Source organism: Macrobrachium nipponense, chromosome 24 (genome assembly GCF_015104395.2).
Source record: "Macrobrachium nipponense isolate FS-2020 chromosome 24, ASM1510439v2, whole genome shotgun sequence".
In the NCBI taxonomy this organism is placed as follows: domain Eukaryota; kingdom Metazoa; phylum Arthropoda; class Malacostraca; order Decapoda; family Palaemonidae; genus Macrobrachium; species Macrobrachium nipponense.
The window spans coordinates 44651572-44676395 of record NC_061091.1 but is presented as its reverse complement, the minus strand read 5'-3'; the positions used below and the strand labels follow the sequence as shown (position 1 = coordinate 44676395).

General features: G+C 40.8%; 1 protein-coding gene across 1 annotated transcript; it reads left to right on the top strand.

The window, feature by feature from the left end:
* The first annotated feature begins 726 nt into the window (after positions 1 to 726).
* On the top strand, positions 727 to 1644 carry LOC135203026 (uncharacterized protein K02A2.6-like). Its single transcript, XM_064232601.1, has one exon. The coding sequence runs from the start codon at positions 727 to 729 to the stop codon at positions 1642 to 1644; it is 918 nt and encodes a 305-aa protein (XP_064088671.1).
* The last annotated feature ends 23180 nt before the right edge of the window (positions 1645 to 24824 follow it).

Sequence of the window (24824 nt, the reverse complement as noted above, 5' to 3'; positions counted from 1 at the left end):
AGGCCTACAAGCCAACAGAGGAACGTTTGGCGGCCATCAAGAACTTCCCGATGCCGTGTCAGCCCTCTATCACCGACATAAGGGCGTGGTACGGATTCGTCAACCAGCTGGCACCCTTCCTCACAACAGCCCCCATCATGAACACATTCAGGGAGCTCCTCAAGAAGCGAACGGGGAAGTTAGTGTACTGGGACGAAGCACTCCGCACCAAATTCCATCACGCTCAGGACACAATCTGCCAATTAGCAAAGGACGGGTTGGCCTACTACGACAGGAGCCGCCCCACAGCAGCGATCACTGACTGGAGCAAAGAGGGCATAGGGTTTGTTATTCTCCAGCAGTATTGCGTGTGCAGCTCTGCCGCCACACCCTTTTGCTGCACGAGGGGGTGGCGCCGCTGAAGCTGGCTACGCTGCCATGGAGGGGGAAGCCCTCGCGGTAGCCTGGTGTCTCCAGAAGGCAAGGCTGTTCCTGCTGGGGTGCCCCAACCTCACCGTAGTGACAGACCACCGCCCATTAACCAAGTTGCTGGGGGATCGGGCCCTTACGGAAATCTCCAACCCCCGTCTCTTCAGGCTGAAGGAGAGAACCCTGCAGTACCGCTTCAGGGTCAAGTATCTGCCGGGGAAGCGTAACAGTGCGGCAGACTTCCTATCACGATACCCCGCCTTGAAAGCCGATCCCAGCACCCATGACGTGGACCTCGACGAGGACCTCACCGACGCCATGGCGGTCGCTGTCTTGGCAGCAGTAGAGCACGACAGCTGTGTCGTGGACGAGGCAAGTGTCAGACATGCCGCCGTCAGTGACACCGTGTATCAGCTGCTCATGGCCAGGGTCCTGGCCGGGGACTGGGCCAACAGTAAGTCCCAGGAAGTTGCATGCCTTTGGCCCTTCTACGGTATCAGGGAGAGGCTGGCCGTCGTCCAAGACTTAGTGACATACACATTTGAAAAGGGCAACGTCCGCCTAGTTATACCGGAGCCCCTTCGTCAGCAGGTGGCTGCCAACCTACATGGGGGGTACCAAGGCCTGGACCCCATGCAACGACGAGCGCGCCAGACGGTATACTGGCCTGGACTCGAGGGGGACCTGCAGTATCGCCGCTCCTTGTGCGAAGAATGCGACGTTCACGCACCATCCCAGGCCGTGGAGGAACTCATCATCACGCCGCCCCCCGAGTACCCCTCCCAGATGACGGTAGCAGATATGTTCCAGCACGACGGACACATGTACATGGCCTACGCAGATAGGCTCACAGGTTGGCTGGAGCTGGCCCACTTCCCCCAAGGTACCTCCTCCTCTCACATCAAGATCCAGCTACGTCGGTACTTCGCCAGGTGGGGAGCCCCGGAGCAAATCTCCACGGACGGGGGCACTAATCTGGCAAGCGAGGAAATGGGGGAATTTTTCAAGTTGTGGGGCGTGTCCGTGCGACTATCATCTGCCCAGTACCTGCAGTCCAACGGCAGGGCAGAGGCCGCGGTCAAGGTTGGGAAGCGGATAATAATGGCCAACACGGGCAGCGGCGGCAACCTCGACACGGACAAGTCCTCGTTGGCTATGCTGCAGTACCTCAACACACCCCTCCGCGATGGCAGCTCCGAGATGGCGTACCTACGGCCCACTGGCACCTCACGGTAGACAAACACTGGGGGGCAACCCTCCGGCATAGAGAACGTCAGATGGCTGACAATGGTGCTGCCCTCACTGAGAACGGACCCTCCAGAACGCTTCCCGTCATCAACCCGGGCTCCCATGTACGAGTGCAAAATCAAGCCACCAAGCTGTGGGACCGTACCGGTATCATGACGGAAACGCTCCCATACCGACAATACCTAGTCAGACTGAACGGCAGCGGGCGCCTCTCCCTCCGTAACAGGAAACACCTGCGACTCACATCATCGGGGCCCCAGCCAGTGCGAGCCACACCTGCCACACATCCAGCCCCTCCCACACCCAAGCAGCCACCGGTCAGCCACCCTACGCCCAGCCCGCAAGCAGTGCGGGAGTCACGCCCATCACGTCACGCCAGGAGGCCAGCTTGGATGAATGACTACATATGACGTCTTTGACTGTCATACACCCTTCTTATGTGTAATCATGTACATTACAGCAGCATCTGTTTATTTTGTTTTATTGGATCTGTCCCATTACTCTGTCGCACGCATCCAATTTAATCCATGTATATCCACTTATTCTTCTTATTTCCTATCCATGCATACCCATGTATTAATCTCAGGGGGGGGATGATGGAGTACCTGCTATTGTTAAGATATGTTTTCCCATGGCGAGCAGGCGCCAAGTAAGCGTGCCGGTTGGAGACGGCAACTGGCGTCAGTATGTAATTGAGGACCTAATAAACCACACGCCTCTACCAACATGTATCTCTTGTCCCACCTTGACATCCAACAGTTGTTATAGGTATCCCATTAACTAAGATTCAGACCTACTCATAGAGTGAGGTTCTGGAGTATAGGCCATGAAGAAAACTTCAAGCCGAAAGAAGGAAGTGGAACTTCTTTCTTTCACCATTTTAGGTAGCCAAGCCTAAGTAGTGCACTCGTAACCTAGTGGTTAAATTCGTAGCCTACCCCAGCTAGTCCGAATCTGCCTCTATTATCTTAGTTTAATCTGAGTGGTAGTTCTTAGCTTAGCCTGTCCGAACTAACTGGTTCGGGCATACATGTACTAACTAAGCCTAGCAAATGATTGAGGTCTTAGCTTTCAAACCTGCATTTGCTATCTGTAAGATGTGTTAGGATGAAGCTGTTGGCAGTGCCTAAGCGACACCCATATAAGTGACGTCATTGTCCAAGTCACGAGCTATCTGTACTTCCTTCCACTGTGAGTTAGTTGCGATGTAGATACGAAACTACCCTGAGTATCATTTCCTGATCCTGCCTAGCCTTAGACCCAGCATGGTGGTGAATTAAGAAATAGGACCTACAGCCATAACCACAGCACAGCATGGCACCACCACCAAGACGACCCTCGTTTGCATCCCCTAGGGGCAAGATTGCAAGGACAGGAAGCCCAACAACCGGCGTCAGGATATCGCCAGCTTCAATGCTGCAGGCTCACCACATGTTACTAACCCAGTAACAGGCCATCCAGAATCTTCAGGCTGAGATAACAGCGTTGTCACTCCACAGTAGCAATGTCCCCCAAACGAGGATCCCTTCGTCAGCAGCTCCAGAAAAGTGTAAGGCTGAGGTTTCCCCTGCAACCTGCAGGTCTTGGAAATGGTAAATGGAGTGTTGGTTGCAGCTATGCAAGTTGAAGCCCAACATAGCTATTCATCACATAAGGCTACATTGAGTCCCTATATTGCAACGTGCCCTTGATTCTAGATATACCGACGCCCAGTGGAGTGCCCTCTCTACTGAAGGGGCATTCAATGTGGTTAAACAATTAGTGGTAAAAGCTTCTAATCAAGCAGTGCAGTGGCTAGAGTTTTTTGATTTGGTCCAAGAGCCTAGTGAATCCTTTAATGATTTTTTTATTAAGTGTACGCAAAAGGCTACCAATTGTGCATTCACATGTCCTAATTGTAATCATGATTTATCTGAATATATGCTATTGCGTAAGCTCATGGTAGGCCTAATAGATAAGGTGCTAAAAAGGCAAGTATTTCAATCATGTAATGATATTCGTGATATCGACTCCCTCATAGTCATGTGCAGTGCGTTTGAGGCTGCCAATGACGACGCATTTCGTAATAGGGCATGGCCTAGCAGCTCCCCTAGAGCAGCTGCTGCTGGAGTGTGTGAGGAGGAACCCAAGGTGGCTGCTGCCCCTAGTAACTGTAACAAGAATCCCCCTGTAAAAATACAATCCCGCCCCTGTGGTAATTGTGCCATTCGTCATACCCCTGGGTATTTCTCATGTTCCATGAGAAACATAACATGTTATGGGTGCGGTAAAACCAGACACCTAAAGACGTGTTGCAGAGGGCAGAGTGCCAGGAAAAATGTCAGGGGTCTGGCAGCTGAGTCGGACATAGCGAGTGCAGTGATCCCAGTTGTTGTAGCGGTAGAGGCAAGGTTGTGGAATGGGCCATCCCCGCAACCCACTATTCGTGTCGATGTATGCTTGGCCAAGTCGGGAGAGTGGTCCGGTGTACAAGCGGTGCCAGACACTGGTGCCCAGGTTTGTGTTGTGGGACACGCTAGTCTTGCGACATTGAACATGAAACCAGCTAAGTTGAGGTTGAAGGGAGGGTTGCGAGACTTTGCCAACCTACATCTGAAGAGTTTAGGGTCGACCTCTTGTACTATAGAATACAAGGGGAGGCACACAACCCAGGAAGTTTATTTTGTAAAGTCTTCCATTGACTTTTAGCTATCCATGGACGCTTGCAAGAAACTAGGTCTTGTGCCAGAAATGTTTCCAAACCATGCCTCCTTCGTGGACTCCACCCCCTACAAGCAGCAAGTACAACCCATATGTTAGCCGAAGCAACCGATCAACCTGCAAGACCGTCGACCATTCCGTTTCCCCCTACTAAGGAGAATGTTACCAGATTAGAAGACTGGTTATTAGCCCATTTTTCAAGTGCGACCTTCAGCACCGTGAGAGAACCCCTCCCGGTAATGGAAGAGGAACCCCACCATATCCACTTATTACCTGATGCAGTTCCTTATGCCTGCCACACACCTGCATCAGTACCCAAGCGCAGGGAAAAAGAGGTGAAAGCCCAATTGGAGGAGGACATCAAGAGAGAGGTCTTACAGTGTGCTCCCACTGGAGAGCCCACAGAGTGGTGTTCACATATGGTGGTTGAGGCCAAGAAATCGGGGCAACCAAGACGTACAGTTAACTATCAAAAGCTCAATGCAAGTTGTAGAAGGGAGACCCACCATACCCCAACACCCTTCTAACTACAGTCATCACACCTTGGGGCAGGTATCAATAATGAAGGGCACCAATGGGGCATTGTTCTGCCTCCGATGCATATACACATTGTTTTGATGATGCCATTGAAGAGGTACCCAGGAAGTTCAAGTGTGTGAAAGAAACACTTCTCTATGATTCAAGTGTGTAAGAGCCCTTTTGGCATGTGTATGACTTTCTTGCAGTCTGTGCATATAAAGGCATCACCTTAAAACCAGAAAAATTCAAGTTCTGCAAGAAAGAAGTGGAATTCATCGAGTTTGACGTCAGTAGGGACTCCTAGAAGCCTTCAGAAGATTATCTATCTGCCATCAATATCTGACATCAGGTCATGGTATGGTTTTGTCAATCAGCTGGCACCCATCATGACCCACTTTAGAGACCTACTGAAGAAGCCCTCAGGCAAACAGGTCTATTGGGATGAGCACCTTCAGGAGAAGTTTCATCAAGTGCAAGACACCGTCTGCAAGTTAGTCAAGGATGGCCTTACCTACCACAACAAGCTACGGCCGACTATTGCAGTCACTGACTGGAGTAAAGAGGGCATGGGCTTCGTCATCTTCCAACAATATTGCAGCTGTACCTCCGTCGAAACCCCCTTCTGTTGTAGGGATGGTTGGAGAATAGCGCTTTGTGGCAGTCGTTTCCTCATGTACACTGAGTCTGGGTATGCAGCGGTAGAGGGGGAAGCCCTTGTGATGGCCTGGTGCTTAAAAAAAGCGTAGCTGTTCTTAATGGGCTGCCCGAACTTGACAATTGTCACATATCACCGCTCTTTAGTCAAGTTACTAGGCAATAGAAGTCTCGGCAATATTACCAACCCCAAACTGTTTAGATTGAAGGAGAAAACATTATTGTATAATTTCCATGTTAAATACCTACCAGGCAACAGAAATCATGCTGCTGACTTCCTCTCTCAATTTTCTTCCCTGAGACCTGCACCAAATAGACAGGTTGAGAGCTTAACAAAGAATTAACGAAAACCTACAGGAGCAGTGCACCATAGATGAGAAAATTGTTGAAGAGGCCGCCCTGGATGACCCAGCATATCAGCTACTTGTTGCTCGAGTGACTGCAGGGGACTGGAACCCGAAGAAATCCCAAGAAATTGCATGTTTGGGGCCCTTCTACAGCGTCAGAGAATGTTTTATCTACATCTGGCAACCTGGTCACATACTGTTTCAACGACAACTGCATCCGCCTTGTCATCCCCGAAGGGTTCCGCCATCAGGTAACTGCCAACCTTCATGCTGGACATCAAAGCCTAGATACAATGTTGAGAAGAGCGAGACATTCAGTCTATGGGCCGGACATTGAGGGTGACCTCCAGCATCATCGTTCACAGTGTACATCGTGCGATGCCCACTCACCTTCACTGCCTGCTAAAGTCATGAAGATGACCCCTGCCCCAGAGTATCCATTCCAACAGACTGTCATGGACCTGTTTCAGCTTGAAGGACACATGTACATGGCAAACTTTGACAGGCTTACAGGCTGGCTAGAAATAGCCCACTTCCCTAATGGCACCTCATCTCCAAAGGTAATAACAAAACTCACAAATTACTTCACTCGATGTACCTGGACAATTGTCTACGGACGGCGGCACCAACCTAGTGAGTGAAGAAATGATGGCCTTCTACAGCAGATGGAGAGTTGACATATGCCTACTACCCGCAGTCAAATGGGAGAGCCGAGGCCACGGTTAAGTCCTCAAAGAGGATAATTAGAACAAGTATCAGTGGGACTGGAAGCCTTGATAACGACAAGGTGTGAATGGCCATGCTACAGTACCGAAACACACCCTTGAGGGGTATAAATAAATTTCCGGCACAACTGACGACTGGGAGACAGCTATACGATGGTGTACTAACTGCAAAATTCAACTATATGGTAGACCGCCACTGGAGAAAATCTATTGGAAAAAGAGAATATCAGGTAGCAGAAAGAAGTGAGAAGATAATTGAAAGCAGCACTAACATGAGGCTCACGCCTATACACACACACACGTTAGGGTTCAGAACCAGATGACAAAGGCCTGGGACAGGCTGGGAGTTATAGTCGAGCAACAACCTCATAGACAGTCCACAGTAAGACTAGATGGCAGTGGGCATTCATCGATAAGAAACAGAGGACACCTCAAGGTCACTGAACCGCCCACCAGTGAGCCAACAGGAGCCACTCCTACTGATGACGAAGTGGCTCATGAGCCTAAAGGTAGTTTTACACCTACGCACTTTTGTGTTGTGGGCTGTTACGGCGTGGGACCGCAAGAAACCGCACGAGAAAAAATTACCGTTATTGGGTGGCATGCCTTGGACCTGTGTGGTGTGTTACGGGCATGTTATGGTGTGTTGTTGCGGTGACGTTGTGGTGTCTAGCGCAGTGTTACGGTGTTGGTGCAGTTTTATGGTGCGTGTTGCTATGCCAGGGCACGCCCTCTTGCGGCTTTGTTACTCCGTGTAGCGGTGTGTTGCGGGTGGCTTGCAGTGTTGTTGCAGAGTGCACACACATCTACATGAGACACGACGTGGAACGGTGCATGATTATTGCACATGCACCACGCCGGATATGAACCTTGGGTATATATAGAGGCCTGCCAAGCACATCCTTCATTCCATGCCCACCCAGCATGCAATATGGACCTCCACAGCCTCTCACCCCAGGAGACCCAGAGATTTTTGGTAGCTGTCCTGTGTCTCTGTACAGTCCAGATCATTGGCGGGTTGAGAAGATGTACTACAGTGCCACACCCACCTGCACAATTACGCAGAAAGGACGGCAGGGCAGGGCAGATTTGGGCTTGGGAATGGCTGACACGGCGACAACTACATGGAGACTACGACCAGCTACTACAAGAACTGAACAAAGAGGACCGCAAAGGACACAAGAACTTTCTACTCATCTACCCTGAATGGTTTGAGGAGATGGTCGAAAGGCTGACTCCCATTTTGAAGAAGGACGACATGAAAATGCGAGGTGGGAGGTGGGACTCAAGTTGGCGGTCACTCTCCGCCACCTGGCAAGTGGGAACGACTATACAAGCCTCCAATACAGCTTCAGAGTGTCCAAGAGTTCCATATGCCGGTTTTTCCCATTAGTCTGCCAAGCCAAAAGTGATGAAGTGCCCCAAGACACCAGAAAAATGGAACGACGTAGCAAAATGATTCGCCTCAAAGTGGAACTACTTCAATTGTGTGGGAGCCCTGGATGGGAAGCAAGACACGATCAAGAAACCCAAAGGTGGAGGATCACTGTACTTCAATTACAAGAAGTTCCACAGCATCATCCTCATGGCCCTCTCCGATGCAAAATACAGGTTCCTGTTCATCGACGTCGGTGCAGTTGGTGCTGGGGATGGAGGAACCTGGCAGAAGCGCAACCTGGCCAGGGCCATCACAAACAACCAAGCAGGACTCCCACAAGACAGAAATCTGCCCAACAACGACGAACCCATCCCCTTCTACATAGTCGCCGACGATGCCTTCGCTCTCAAGTCATGGATGATGAAGCGCTACTCCCACCAATCACAAGATTCCACCGAACGACTATACAGCTACAGATTATCTTGCGCTCATCGTGTGATGGAAAACACATTCGGCCTGCTGCAGATGAGATGGTGAGTCTTCGGGATGACGATGCAACAGGATGTACAGGTGTGCAAGAAAATAACTTTGTGCGCATTGTCATGCACAACCTGGCACTGCAACGCTACCCACGTGCTGGCACCGATGTCGACCATGAGGACCAACACCATAACATCGTACCAGGTACCTACTTGGAGGCAGGAGTCGCTAAACCTCATGGAACAGACTCATGACAAGAAGGGGACTGAACTATACACGTCGAGCGAAGGCTGCCAGAGATTACCTGGCCCAGTACTACTCATTGGATGCAGGCGCAGTGGAATAATGGCAAGAGCAAATGGTGTTTCCTCGAGGACGACCAGCTACTGACGACTAGAGGACCCAAAGAACTATGTAATAAAACGTAACCCAACCAATGTACATGATTGTAAATAAAGATCATGATGTATTTTTCATTGTTTTATACTCCCATACTTTTGTATTGTCCTAAGAACTAATAACAATATTAATATAATAAAGAATATTGGAATGATGATTGGTACATATAAAAAATGATGTTGGAAAATAATTAACTGAAAGTAATAATAACAATTCATAATAATGTGACAAATGAGAAGCAAATGATGGACATAACAAAAATACTTACTAAACAAACATGAAAAGACTAGAGAATGTAAGAAAATGAACATGGAAAGCATAGAAAGTAAGAAAATGAACAAGAAAAGCATAGAATGTAAGAAAATGAACATGAAAAGCATAGAATGTAAGTAAAAAACATGAAAAGCATAGAATGTAAGAAAATGAACATGAAAAGCATAGAATGTAAGAAAATGAACATGAAAAGCATAGAATGTAAGAAAATGAACATGAAAAGCATAGAATGTAAGAAAATGAAATTGTGACTTGGTTTATATCAAAACATTTTCAACTGAAAATATCATATATTATCAACTAAGGTCAATATGTCTTTAGTCTGTTACTGATTTTTCATTGTTCCCCTGTTAATAACCATGTCCAGTCAATGTTAATTATTGTTTCATTATCATTTGTATGTGTTCATGTTCATTTGATCATGTTCTCAATATTATATTATTGTTCTTTACCTTGTATGTTATTATATCATTTGATGACCATATTTATTTCATGTTACATTTAATTTTATCGTTCAAGTTATTTTCCAAGTTCTATTTATTTCACATTTCATATATCATATTTCATGTTAGATTATTATTCTTTATGGCCATGCTTTTTCATTATTCAATTTCATTTCACCCAATCATAATTATCATCATATATACTTATTGTCATGACATAAATTAAGCATCAATAAGGAAAATGTAAATGCAAGTCAGTATTTCAACATATTTATTACAAAAAGAATCATTATGAACGATATAAAATGTACCGCTTATGGTTTCGCGCGACTTCATCAGGCTGCCAGACGCTGCACAGAAATTTGAAAAGTTTTAAAATCCTAGTGGTGCTGTGTGGCTTAACGGTCCGCGGAAGCCACCGCCAGCGGCGTGGTACGCTTTTGGTGCGCTTTCGTGCGGGTTTTTGCGGTCCCACGCCGTAACAACCTGCAACACAAAAGTACATAGGTGTAAACCTACCTTAAGTCTCCCCCATCAATGCCAAAGGTATGCCTACAAGGAAGAGAGGCCCCTAGGCCCCTGCTTGGATGAACGATTATGTATAATTAACCATACTTTGATTCTGAGTTTACAAAATGAAAGTGTTTTTTTTTTTTACATTTAGATGTACTTGATTTCATATTTGCAAAATATTAATCTTCTGTGTGAGATTTCATGTCGACATTGTATTCACAACTCATTGTTAGTGCACATTTTGCATTGCTGATGTGATGATTGTTTCTCTTGATATTGTGTTAATACCACTGATATTGAACTCTCTCTCTCTCTCTCTCTCTACTTTTCAGTTGTCCTAATGTTGCCATTAATCATTATGATTATGGTTCACCATACCTGTCTCAGATGTTTTTCTTTAAGAGTATTGAGCATTTCGTTTGTCGTGTTATCTGCTTTTGATGTTGCCAATGTACTGTTAATGATAATTTTTGAAAATATTACCCTCTTCGTAATATTTTGGGAGGGAGATGTAAGATGTGTACACTAGGATGAAGCTGCTGGCAGCGCCTAAGTGCCACCCTTATAAGTGACTTTATTGTCCACATCACGAACTATCTGTAATTCCTTGCATGTGAGTTAGTTGCAATGAAGATATGAAAAGTGGTATAGTTATTAGTTAGCCTAGCCTAACTCCTGGGTTAGCTAGTTCGGACATACATGTGTCAAATTAGGCTAACAATGGGTTGATGACTTAGCATGGCCTTGCTACTTGAACCTGCCTTTACTATCTTAGCTTGGTCTGAGTAGTAAAGTTCTTAGCATAGCCGAGTTTAGACTAGTATCTTTTGGAACACTTTTACCACCTCAACCTAGCAGGTGATTGTGGTTTTAGCCTAGCATATCTAGTCTGAAGTTGGTTGGACCACTTTACCCTAAACTAAGTGGTTGAGTTTCAAGAATAAGTTAGTCTATCCTAGCCCAGAGTAGTTAGCCTAATTCTACTGTTATCAACTTAGCCTAGCCTAAATGAGTTAACCTAGCCAAGCCAGTTTGAACCTGGTCTTGCCAACTTAAAATAAATTAACCATTTCGAACTTGACCATACCTACTTAAGCCTAGTCTAAGTGGTTGGTTGCTAAACTAACTGAGCACCTTCAAACGAGTCTCTTCCAACATGGCCTAGTTTCTTAGTATTGAAGACATGAAGTCCTGAACCTAGCCTAGTGGGTTCAAGCTTCAGTTGAATGAAGCAGATCATTAAACTTCATGAGTTCTGAAAAAGGAAAGTTAGGGATTTCCCATTCTTCAAGTTTAAGGTTGGGTTAAGTTAGGTTGAGAATAGCACCATGGTGGTTTCTGGCAGCATAGGGTTTCTCTTTTGGAAGGTACCATATTGAACATATGCCCATACATTGTAACAGATCACATAGGATGTTTCGTGTTTAACAAGGTAATTCCTTGGACAGTAGGATTATTGGGATGTGTCTGAGTAGAATATATTTTCATAGGATATTCCTTTGGGTTTTCCTATGATATCATCCGTATACTTAAAGACCTATGTAAGACCTGTCTACTACAGGGTTCTCGCTCTTCGAGCAGGCTGAGGATTCCATTCGGGATACTGGGAACAATCTAGAGGTTACGCAGGCCCTCCGTTCTACCTGTTCCATCATATCCTGAACAGAGGAAGGGGTTCCAGTAATTGAGGAGGACCCAAGGTTTATCTTAGCACAACCTTCTCTACCAGTTTCGTGTGGGGAAGAGGTATAACCAATAGGTAGAATTAATATCTCAGGTCTGGATTTGTCCAGGATCTTTTTTCAAACTAACAGTTCTAAGATTTTGTGGGCAGAGCATCAGCTCGGATGTAAGGCGACTTCAGAGTTCTTTGTCTCACATATACAGAATGAGCCTTCTGCCATGACTGCCTTTATAAAGGACTCCCATTCAAGGTGTTCTGTCAGTAGACAAAGATCTTGTGGATCTGTTGTCAGAACAGGAAAGTCTCTCTGTATGGGGATACACATCTGACTGGTGATTGGGTTTTCTGGAATGTGAATATCACTTCACACTGAGTAATCTTCAGATGACTCAAGAGTATTGAATAAATTAATTGGCTTGTGCACATAAGAAACTCTGATCTACTACGTGAAAAAATACTCTGTATTGGAGTAGACTCACTGGGATACTACTGAGCCCATACATCAGTCATGTTACAGGAAACTGGCCTGGGAAACTGTTTTCCCTCTGACCTTGGTAGAGTGGGAGTATTCAATAGCCAGTCTTTTGACTTAAATTCAAAAGTAGTTGGGAACAATAGTTTCCAATTTGCCCCAGGAACCAGGGTAATGAGCCAATATCTCACGGGTCATGAAGTCAGATATGCCTCTCTTTTTGTTCATGCTCAGTACGGTGTGGAGTTGTGTTAGCAACCTTCAGGAGTGCCAGCTTTGACTTCCCAAAGTACTCTGTGGTTGTCTTCTGGAATGTAAATGTGGTATACGTTAGGTGAACACAAGCCAAACAAAGGAAGAGTGGTAAAAGATTTCTGTGTATTTTTATTATTTCAGGTGATTAGACAAGCCTACTCCTTGCTGTCAAGTTTGTACCAATTTGGGTCATACAGAAGGGAGGGTCATCAGAGGAATATGTACCTCTCTGGCAATTAAGAACATATCTGTTAAAATGATCACTAATGTTGGTTTATGACTGTATCAAACCATTTCCATGTTCTACATGAATTTTACCCACAGTTCCTTGGACGTTTAGTGGGAAGGTTCTGCCAGAACGTACTTCTTCGACATGTTGGGACAGGTCGAGTCAGGAAAGAAGTGCCAAAGGGCCTTATTTGACAGAAATGAGAGAGTCCGATGATGGTGGGAAGGCAAGAACCCATGACGTTTGGAGGAATGAACTCATATTGAGCAATTTAAGGTGTCTGGTAATTGAATTTTGAGAGATGGTTCATCGTTACAACAAAACCACTTTCAATTCCCTGTACATAAAGGATGTTGCCCAGAGGTCCTTGGACACATTTTCCTTGGGTCCTTTGGTGGCTGCTCAACAAATATAACTCATCCAGCATCCCTAGCGGTTCAGTTAGTATCTTGTCTAAGATGATGGTATGAATGTGAAATGGATGAGATAACTGGTCTCTTTCCTTTTCAAATTTCTTTCTCCTTCTTTACTTCGGGCAGTAAGAAGAGAATACTGTTATAAGCTGGAACGGACAAGATACAGGTGAGTGAAGTAGCTATACTGTTAGAGTTATCATCAGTGTAAGATACCTATTAGTAGCAAGACATTCCTCTCTTTAGCAAGGGGGAGAGGAATGATAACAGACCTACATAAGTGGATACATTGGTTTGTTAGTAGAACAGATATTCTTATCTTCCTCAAAGGCAATGAACTATGACATTGTATAGAAACCCAGAAGTCTGACTCTGATATTCATATACATCTTAGATTCTGAAATATTGGTCAGTTGTTTCACAGAATACTGTTATTCAGAAAACTGATCAAAGGTGGCAAACTTCCAGTTGGTTAATAGTTCTTACCTCCCACCAAAAGTAAGTCTATCCTAATGTTAAGACCGAAGGTTTGTTTCATATATGAACAAATGACAGATTTTTAATCAATTTGTATTTTTCATAACTAACAAACCTGAGGTCTTAGCATACAAAGGCTCACCTCTAACCACCCCTCTGACAACTAACCTGGGTTGGAAGAATAATTAACAGGGTCATGAGTTAGAGGGGTATGTGGGTGGCTCCACATGACTTGTGACCAAGCACAGATCAGCATTGCCGTTTCTTCTTCACGACGTTGGTTTTTATAGCAGTGTTACCATACTGAGTTCTTTTTTTATGTTATTTATGATTTAATGGGTTGAATGCATATTTTCCAATGTAGAATTATTTTCAATGATGTAACAAAACTACATCACTAGCTTAGCATAAAGTATTTTTGATGAAGAAAAATAAAGGATTTCAATAAAATCCATTTGTATAGATAAGCAGGATATGTTTTATAACTTTATTTTCATAATAAAACATAAAAAGGCAAAGGGAAGAATTTTATTCCTTGGTGCTGTGGCCTATGGTCGGAAAAGCCACGAAGGGTTGCCCGATGTCACCAGAAAGCCACACTAGTAGACAAAATTCCTCAAAACAACAACCCTAGCACAGATGCCAATAGCCCCTTGTGTACACAATTTTTAAACTTTACCGGTTTCAAGCTGGCGCTAAGTTATTTAATCTAATGTTAAGACCTCAGGTTTGTTAGTTATGTAAAATACAAATTGATTAAAAATTTGTCATTTTAGTTGAATTTAAGGAAATTAAGCGGGAAGAACTGAATTATAATGAGCATGTGAATTTAAGGGACTTTGATTTGAGTATCGAGCAGAAAGATTTTGACGAATGTGAAGAAGTTATTCAAGTTAGTCTATTTAGCTGGTTACTGATGTTCCTCTGTCGACATGAAAATAAAATGTTCATTTTGCAAAGGGCTTACGACGCATTCGAGCGCTGAAGAACTTCCCTAAACTTATAGTTATATAAATGGTGTCAGCTGAGGTTCCCTATTACACCCAAGTGCTTTAACTGTGAACATGACCATGTATAGTCATGCAATTCTAAGTAAAATTACTAAAATGAAAATTTTTCTAGGGGCAGTGAATCAGCAAAATATTGCTTTGAAATTGACAATGAAAGTACTTACAGATAATGAAAGTGGATTTCCCACTGATGTATGAGATGCAGGTCATATATCACAGAAAAAAATGCTTGTTTGGGCGTCAACAAATTCATTATTCGAACTCATTGGCCTGTGGTAAAAGAGAAGGAAAAAAAGAAGAAAGCTGCAAACTTTAACTTCCAATGCCTGTTAATATATTTTTTCAACAATGTTATTTTTATAATCATGATTATTGTTATTATTATTTCATTACTTTCTTCTGTAATAACACTATGATTAGTTTTTCCTTTGTACATTTTTACTGAATAATATAGAAACCATTTTCCTATCCCTGTTTGGATTACCACAGATACTGGAAAACTTCAAACATTTCATGGACAAAATGCTATTAGCAATAAGTAATTTATTGAAGAATAGAAAGACAATGATGATAAAACAATGTAACGATGGGATTTCGTTGAAAATAGGGAAAACAAACAGTAGCAATTACCATGGTGAAGGTCGCGCACAGCTGCGGCCATGGCCTCAAGCTGTCTACATCACAATCCAGTGACCGGGCCTCCACTATAGGTAGCCGTGCCCCAGCTGCCCACCACGACGTCATTCATGGTGGTAACCACTGGTAGAGACAGCCACAGATATAAAAGCCTAGATGCTGCATCGGGCGCTAGCTGAATAGGCTGGCGCACGTCATCAGGCCCGCCATCTTGGGGCGGTAATTCAAAGAATGCAGCAGGCTGCAGTATATGACGTTTTTTCGCCACTATTCGCTTAATATTGTACGGATTTTCTTGTCTGATGGCTCGTTACAAAGCTTACATAATTCCCTACAAGGATCTAATAAAGTTGTTCCTTATTGTTTGAAAGTTAACTTACAATGACTTTGTTTTAGCAGGTAGGGGGAAGGGGCCTAGTTGTACACAAATGTTAATATTTACCCATAACTATTGCTGTAAACAATAATTTGAAATGCTGTGATAAGACAGCCTACGAAAAAAAATGGTTAAAACAATATTGTTTAAGGGCCATTAGGTCAATAGGGTAAAATGTTGGACACTAATTTGATGTTTCTAGATTTCTTTCACTGCATTATAGCTATGTAATATTAGTGTTAATCTGGTCCTTGTAATAAGAACTGTTTTTGTTGATGTTTTGATATAGCCTGCTGATTTCATATCAATGCATATAGATTATCATTACAATGTAGTATCATTAAACTGTTGGAAACAGCAATGAAAAAAAAACTTGTTTAAATTGCTGGGAATATTTATAAATAAATGCACAGATGTACAATAAATGTTATATATACATTCAATGTAAGAACAAATATCATGAAAATAAATCATTGTGCAATACATTTTGAGAGTTGTTACTTCAAAGTATAGGCTTAATGACCCATAAGGCCACCAATGAACAGTTAGCTGAAAAAAAATTAGACTGGCCTTATGATTGTGGTCTAGGCTGAAAGGCTCGGGGGGGGGGGGGGGGATAATTGGGGACGGTTACTATGACCGGGTATACAGGGTTGCTCGTCAGGATTGGCTCATTTTGGCAATTTTGGTCTATAGAAGTATAGAGATGGCCCAGGCCCTTATCCAAATAAGGTATAATAATTTGGGTCCTTGACAACACAGGTCTAGAGATGAGCTATATTGAACTGTTAATGCTTGCCATAATGATATATCTTAGTCTGAGCAAATTAAAGGTAGTTTTGTGAAAAATTTAAGTTCTATATAATTATTTCACCATATAAAATTCGGTCTAGAGATAGGTCACTTTTGCCACTAGACGAGGTCTCTTGATACCCGCTAAATTTTCCAAAGCCAGGTCTAGAGGTCAGAATTCACTGAGGAGCATCCCGTTCCCAAAAAATGGAGGAACCCCCACCCCACCCAGGCTCAAAGGAGCAGGCAGAGATGCAAAGGCTAGATAACACAGAAATCCTAGTTATTCTAGGGCCTACTGTAGTTTATTTTAGGCTCAACCCTACCAGTTTTATGACTTAAACTTGTAGGCCTGTGCCAAAAATTATATTGGGGGATTTTTTAACAGAGCACTTTGAGAGACAAAGATTTTACTTAAGTTGCACAGATCCATAGCTGTAGGCCTACTTTAGTCATCTGTCTTATCACAGCATTTCAAATTATTGTTTACAGCAATAGTTATGGGTAAATATTAACATTTGTGTACAACTAACCCCCTCCTTCCCCCTACCTGCTAAAACAAAGTCATTGCAAGTTAACTTTCAAACAATAAGGAACAACTTTATTTTATTAGATCCTTGTAGGGAATTATGTAAGCTTTGTAACGAGCCATCAGACAAGAAAATCCGTGCAATATTAAGCGAATAGTGGCGGAAAAACGTCATATACTGCAGCCTGCTGCATTGTTTGAATTACCGCGCCAAGATGGCGGACTTGTTGACGTATGTCCGGCCGGCCGATGCGGCATCTAGGCTTTTATATCTATGGAGACAGCCTCATTATTTGCTCTCTGACGGGAAGTGAACTCTAGCCCCGAGATTACGAGACCAGAATGTTACCAACTGTACTATCCAGCAGATAGTCTTTATATATATATTATATATAATATATATATATATATCATATATATATATATATATATATATATATATATATATATATATATATATAGAGCTATTTCATCACGTTCCATATTTTTGTGATTTAGTATATATATATATATATATATATATATATATATATATATATATATATATATATATATATATATATATATATATATATATATATAGTGCGGTACCTTGACCTATGAGTGAAATATTGTACGAGTTTTGCTAGGTACGAGCTCGAGATGACGCTGCTACGTAGGTTGTGTAGTAACAAAAGTTAGAATAATCAAAGAAGAAAAGTAAATATGCATCTTTTCCAAGTATTTTTTAAAAATCTTATACACCACTTCACTGTACCCAATAATATAGTATGTATTCTCATATAATTGTATTATAAAATACTAACAGCGGTCAATATTTTGGTTTTGGAAATCAGCTGATGGTGAATACGTGTTTATTTCGCCCTATGTAACTTAATTCTGAGTTAATTTTCTTGCTTCTAGTTAGCATAAACAAATATCTAGATACTTGACTTATATGAGACAAGTTCATTTTTCGTTGTGATTGTGAACTAAATTATTTTTTTCGTTAACAGATTACCTTGGCGGCATGTTTATCGAGTAAAAGAATTAGCTACGTGATTCTGTTCATCGTAATACAAGCTCTACATTATTTATCTTTTATCAGCGTGGAAACAACAGTAAAATGTGTTCTTTCAGACTCACTAGTTTTGATTAAAATGATTTTCTCACAATTTTATTAACGGTTGTGTTTGGCATAAGTTTATGGGAGTTTTATCCCTGTTACCGATGAACGATATAGTCATTAACAGTTTGAACAGTTTTCTCAGTTTCAGCTGCAAATTGGTCTAAATTTAACAGTATATTTCTTTGTTGATCTTTGATTTATAGCGAATGAAATTATTACATAGAAATATCTCAGTCCTATTCTACATAACGTTATTTATAACATAACTATGGTAATTGTTTACAATCGTACGATGGTTGAAATACAAGCCAAACAGATATTGTTGTTATACAACAAGCAAGAGATGCCGAAATCAGACAAATAGTAGGATAGCTATTACTAGATGAATCCTTAAAACCTGATTTTCAATTAATAAATGGATTGTTGCAATAAAGGCTGACAGAGAAAAATGGTTATTCTCGATTATACATTCCAAAAACACTAACCAGAGTAGTGTTAGAACTAACACAATCATTAAGTTAGCAGGACATCCAGGAATTAAAAAGACAACAAGAATCATGGCCAAAAATTATTTTTGGCCAAATTGTAGTGAAGATACCAGAAACTTTCTACAAAACTGTATATAGTTTGTAACCAACAGAAAGGTAACAAATCTGAAAGCTCCACTTGAAAAAATCCATCAGAATTAAATCCATTCCAAGTAGTAAATATGGAATTTTTAGAGGAAATAAGCAAATATTAGTCTTCTCAGATATATAGAAATAATACCAGTAAGAAACAGAGATGTGGCCACAGTAGCAGAAGCTCTTAAATCTAGAATTATCAGTGTCCACAAGTTCTTCTCTCTGATAATGCGGCTGAATTTACCAGTGATCTTTTTAAAAAATAATCGTAAAATAAAAAAAAATAATCGTGAAATACAAGGATATCCTGAAAACTTTAGCGAGTCCACAGACAGAAGATTGGGACTTAGCACTGGAAGACGTACAATTCACGTTGAATGATACCGTAAATGAGACAACAGGAGGATCTCCACATTATTTGCTATATGGTTATCAAAAGAGACTACCTAACACATTACTAGACGATGCAACACCACCCAGATATTCTATAACTATGATGATTATGTTGCATGGAAAACCAGACTTACTTACGAGGCAATTATGAAAACAAGGGCTAAACTAAAAGAGGTCCATGAGACTCATGCCAAATATTACAATAAAAAAGGCCATCAAACCAGACATTACAGTGGGTACCTAATTATACATAAAGAATCACATTCAAGAAGGACTAAATGTAAAGGTTTCTCACAAGTTCACTGGACCATATAGAGTCATAGAATTGCTTAAATTAAACAAATGAAAATGATTTAAAGGAAAAAGTAGTCCACTGGACTCATATAAAAGTCGTAAAAGCAGACACACGGTCCACAGAATTTATAGATATCATAAGAAAAAGCTGTTGAAGATGATAAAGTGGTTAAAAGGTGATATAATCCCCGAAACCGATGGAGTTAGATATAGATAAAAAGATGTAAAAGAAAAAAAGTGTTAGATTGGTGTTTTGAACTGAAAATATAAGTGAAACTTATATAAAGAGATTCTGATAAAAGTCTGACTTACAGATCCAAAATGAGGCTCATCGTAATCTTAGTTCTAATTGGACTCATCTCTTCCGAGGTGGAGGCAAGAAAAGGATTATTGTTAAAAAGACATGGAAAAGTCAAAATGATCAGAGACTTAGGAATAATTTCTCTTGACATAACAACAGTGTTAAATAAAACTACAAATAGATATAAAGTCAGTTATACAGAAGGGTGACAATAATAGTGTTTTTTAATTGTTAGAAAAAATAAACATAGACAGAAAATGCAGTGAACAAGGGGTCAAAGAGATCCCTCTTACCCTTCATTGGAACTGCTTTGAACTCATTATTTGGAGTTGCTACCGAAGCAAATGTAGAACATGAAAAAGAAAGAATAGACAGACTGAAAAAATGGGCAGCAGCAAGAGGCACAGTGATAAATAGAGTGATTACCTCACACAATCAGAATGCAGAACAAATAGAAAAACTACTTATATAAGATAAAAGAATTCAAATTGTCTCACTTAGAATTAAAGAAACTTGAAAACTTGAACTGTGGTGACTATTTTTTCTACAAGGAAAATGTATTCCCAATTTTATCATTAGTAAATCTAGTGGTAATAGTAGCAACTGTTGTTTTGTTGATCAGAATAGCAAGAAAACTAATGATTGAAAAAATACAAGGGATAATGACTGAAATTAAAAGAAATGAATCATAATTGACAATTTATGTTAAAAATTTTTTTACTTGATAATAATTTGATATGCTTAATAGTTTGATATGCTTATTTTTTACTTGGTAATAATATGATATATCCTTATATTTTTATTTTTCTCCTATATTGGGGGAAGATTTTTAAAAAATTGTGTCCATTATTACCTAATGTTGCCAATTTAGTTATTAGTATATCCATTGTTATTGTATTTAATCAAACATTGAGGACAATGTGTGCTGGTGGCCGAGTGATGTAATGTTATTTAAGGAAAATTAAGATAGATATAGAAAAAAAGAGAGAGAGAAATCCACTGATAGGTAGATGGATAGACAGAGAGAATAAAAGATAGAGAGAGAGAGAGAGAGAGAGAGAGAGAGAGAGAGAGAGAGAGAGAGCAATGAGAGTGTTCTTGTAATAACACAAACAAGTGAGATGTTTATAGTATGGGCAATCATTAATTAAGTTCATTCATTGCTTTATTTAAATAACCTTTCAACTCTCACTGGAACCAGTACATTTCCGGTGACATCATTAATCACACCCCATCGAAGAAGGTGTTAGAATTAATTTCCGCCCAAACAGGTGTGACAATGGACGTGATCAACCAATTAAGAACACCAGAAGGAGGTAACAAAAAAAGTTCGCCTACTACTGAAGGAGGGACTTCTTTGAAGAGAGGTTGGTAGAAGGAGCAGAGAAGGAACAGAGCTTCCAGAAGGTGAGGTGGCAAGCCTCACCAAGCCGTGGGGAAGAAAAGTTCAAACATCAAGACTTCACTTCTACTCTCAAGTCAAACTAAAACTTGTAAACTTTACTGTATACTTTTATTAGTGTGAATGAAGTAAGAAAAAGAACTTTGTTGCGTCTTTCTAAGCACCCTGAGACTACAAGAAGCCAAAAAATCTACAATCGCCATTATAAAATATAAGGACTATTTTACATTGGTGTCATACAATACAAATAAAATAAAAAAGAATAAATATAAACTAATCCTTGCATTTGTGACAGCTGAGAACAAGCAATAAAAGCAAGTGTATGACAAGATATTCTAGTCTAATCCATAGTTTTTGAGGTCGCCAAGAAGAATAGTGACACACCCATTGCCTTTAAGTCCAAGTTCAGCCATGATTGGGAAGGGGGTGACAAGGGTTGGGCAGGGGCTGACATGTAAAAATAATTGAAAACGACAGATATCAGTGTCTAATCCATAGTTTTCGAGGTCGCTTAGATGGATATTGACACTCCTGATGCCCTTCAAGTCCAAGTTCAGCCCAGATAGGAAGGTGGGGTGAGAAGTGGGTGAAGTGGGTTGACATGTAAGAATAACCCAAAACGACAGATATTAGTGTTTAATCCATAGTCTTCGAGGTCACTGAGAAGAATAGTGATTTTCCCGATACCCTTGAAGTTGAAGTTCAACTCTGATAGGAAGTGCAGTTGAGAAGGGATGGGGAGAGGTGACATGTAAAAATAACTGAAAACAACAGATATTAGTGCCTGATCCATAGTTTTTTGAGATCACTGAGAAAAATAAGGACTCTCTCAATGCCCTTCAAGTCCCAGTTCAGCCCCAGTAGAGAGGAGGGTGGGAAAAATAATTGAAAATGACAGATATTATAGTTCAACAGATCTAAACTGATGGATTGTTTACCTCCTTGAGAAAAACACTGTTGCCAGTTCTCTCTTAACCTTTAAATCGTCCCCTTCTTAAGTCCTCAGCCATCTCCCAGCGAGGCAATATTTGGGACAGTACCTAATGAAACTGACCGTATAAATCCTAATCCGTAAACTTGATCCCCATTCTATTTGGTTATTACTTTCAAGACTATTTATTGTTATATTTGTTATGACTTATACCCTTAAATTTTGCATATTATATTACATATTTTATTTTATTATCTTTTTCATTAAAAGTAATAAAAATCGGTAATTACCATTCAGTATGTATGTCTTATGCCATTTTCTTATAATCTTGCTAGTAGATTACTTCTATTTATTCTTTCTTTATTATTTGAATTTTCCGTCTGCCATACTATCCATTTCCTAAACAAGTTTGTAATATTTTGCATTTCATTGCTCTTCATTTTAGGTTTCCCCCTCATTTTCATTCATCAAGTTATGATTTACTTGAATTTCATTTCCTTTTTCATAGTATATTTTGTCTTTAAAACCACAGAGTATTCTGCCTTATTCTCTCTTCGATACGAGACTCACAGGTGCTCCTGTCACCTGCGACTTCAGCCATTCATGCCTTTCCCTGCCGAGGAGGTATTCTCAGGGAATTGGTGCCGTCGCTTTCTCCCGGCATTGACGGGAATTTACCTGCCACTTCTACGTCTCCATCCAGCTGCTGTGGACTTGGGAGCTTGCTAGCTCGTGAGATGGCCTGTAGGGAGGCTGACGCCGGGTAGGACTAAAATATCACTGATTTTCGTTGAGGATCGCTCTGGCGTTAATGATCTGCCCTGTTTGCTGATTTGGAGTTTGGATCACGGCCCTGATATTGTTTCTCTTTGGATGCCTTCACTTCTGTGAGAACAACTGTGTAGTGGTTTTATATATATATATATATATATATATATATATATATATATATATATATATATGTGTGTGTGTGTGTGTGTGTGTGTGTGTGTGTGTGTGTGTGTGTGTGTGTGTGTGTGTGTATTTTGCCATATTTGAACCGGGACTATTTAAGATTACACAATGAGTCTTCTTCTAGACAAAGTTTTCGCGTGTTTAGCTTTGTGGTTTTAGGTAGGGATGATTATTATTTTCTGCCTTCCTTCTTCCTTTGACTTAGCATTAGGGTAGTTTTTGGTGTGGCCAGCAAAACAGTTGGATTCAAATAAGTTATCTATTAATAATTATTATTTTCTCTTTTTTGATAGGGTTCAGCTACTTAGTTTTAGGGAATCCAGTGTGATTCTAAGGACTGGTATTTGTCCTTCCTTGTTATTAAGTTATTGTGGTATTTGTTACATCCAACAAGGTTGATTTAAATTTTGTATTTGTTTGGCATCAAATATTGTTAAGTGTTCTTAGGTGTTTGTTTCCGCTGACCTTTAGCACTGAGTTACATTTATTACTGACAACATCTTTATAATTTAAGAACTTGTATAACAACCCCGAGGGTTGTAACACTGCACGAATCAGGATTTTCGACAATATAAATCTTAAAATCCAAGTATAGGTCACGTCTCACTGATAGTCACCTGAATGACTGCATGAGAATGGCAATTACAGACTACACCACTGAGATATCCAAGTTAGCCGAATCAATGCAGAATCAACCTTTTCATTAAAATGTCCAAAGGTAAAGATATTAAGTACTAATTATGTTGAAATATTAGAATATTGAAAATTTGAATTTATGTGTATATACGTATATGCCACCCTTCACACCATGTTTGCAAAGATTATATATGTATATTATGGTGCCCGCAATTGCATTCTCAATCATTTTTGTGGTCTGCACCTTTCAAAGGGTTGGGGACCACTGGTCTAATCCATAGTTTTCGAGGTTGCTGAGATGAAAAGTGACACTCCTAATGTCCTTCAGGTCCAAGTTCAGCCCTGATAGAAAAGGGTGACATGTAAAAATAACTGAAAACAACAGATATTAGCATCTAATCCATAGTTTTCGAGGTTGCTGAGTGAATAGTGACTCTCCTGAAGCCATTTAAGTCCAAGTTCAGCCTCAATAGGAAGGGGAGTCCTACCTTCATGAGTGTCAAGTAAAGGTTGTGTGTATCAGATTCCAAGTAATTTTTTGTGATAAATTTTATATTGATTTAACTAGAAAAATACTGGAAAAGAGAATATAACAGCGTAAAAGATGTGTAAGAAATTCACAGGCCAATGGTGATATTTTCATGTATTTTGGTGAAAATAATCATACAAGCAATTAGGCATGAGCAAAAATAGGTAGTTTATTCTAATATTGCACTAAAGAGAGACATTACTGAATGTAGTTTTATAAAAGCAATAACATAAACATTAGCCATGTCATGTATAAACCTGAGCTATTAATCTCAAAAGAAGTATGCAATAATTACATGGAATCTGGTATGCACGACCTTTAGTATTGTCAGGTAGTTCTTTTTAAATACACGTTTCATTGTTCTTGAATGCTATATTAACTCTAAAATTCTTAAGTAGATTAGGAAAATATTTAAATTTATTATGTGGCAGTACAAGCAGCTTTTTTTGTTATAAGTTTTCTTTGTAAAAATAAATGAGTTAGCGTTATGAATAAGATTCACTATGAAAATGGAAAGGAAAGTTTGTCAACCCTTTTTGGATTGCCTAATTCATAGAAATAATGATGTATTTAAATGCAGTGCGTACATAAACCAACAAATATTTTTGCCTATGTTCATTTGTTATCCTGGTCACAGCAGTCAAGTTAAGAAATCAGTTGTCATATTATTATGTGTTTTCCCCATTTTCCTAT

Bases quoted from the DNA above. Each gene is read 5' to 3' on its own strand.
- LOC135203026 (XM_064232601.1), top strand. From the start codon at position 727: ATGGCGGTCGCTGTCTTGGCAGCAGTAGAGCACGACAGCTGTGTCGTG.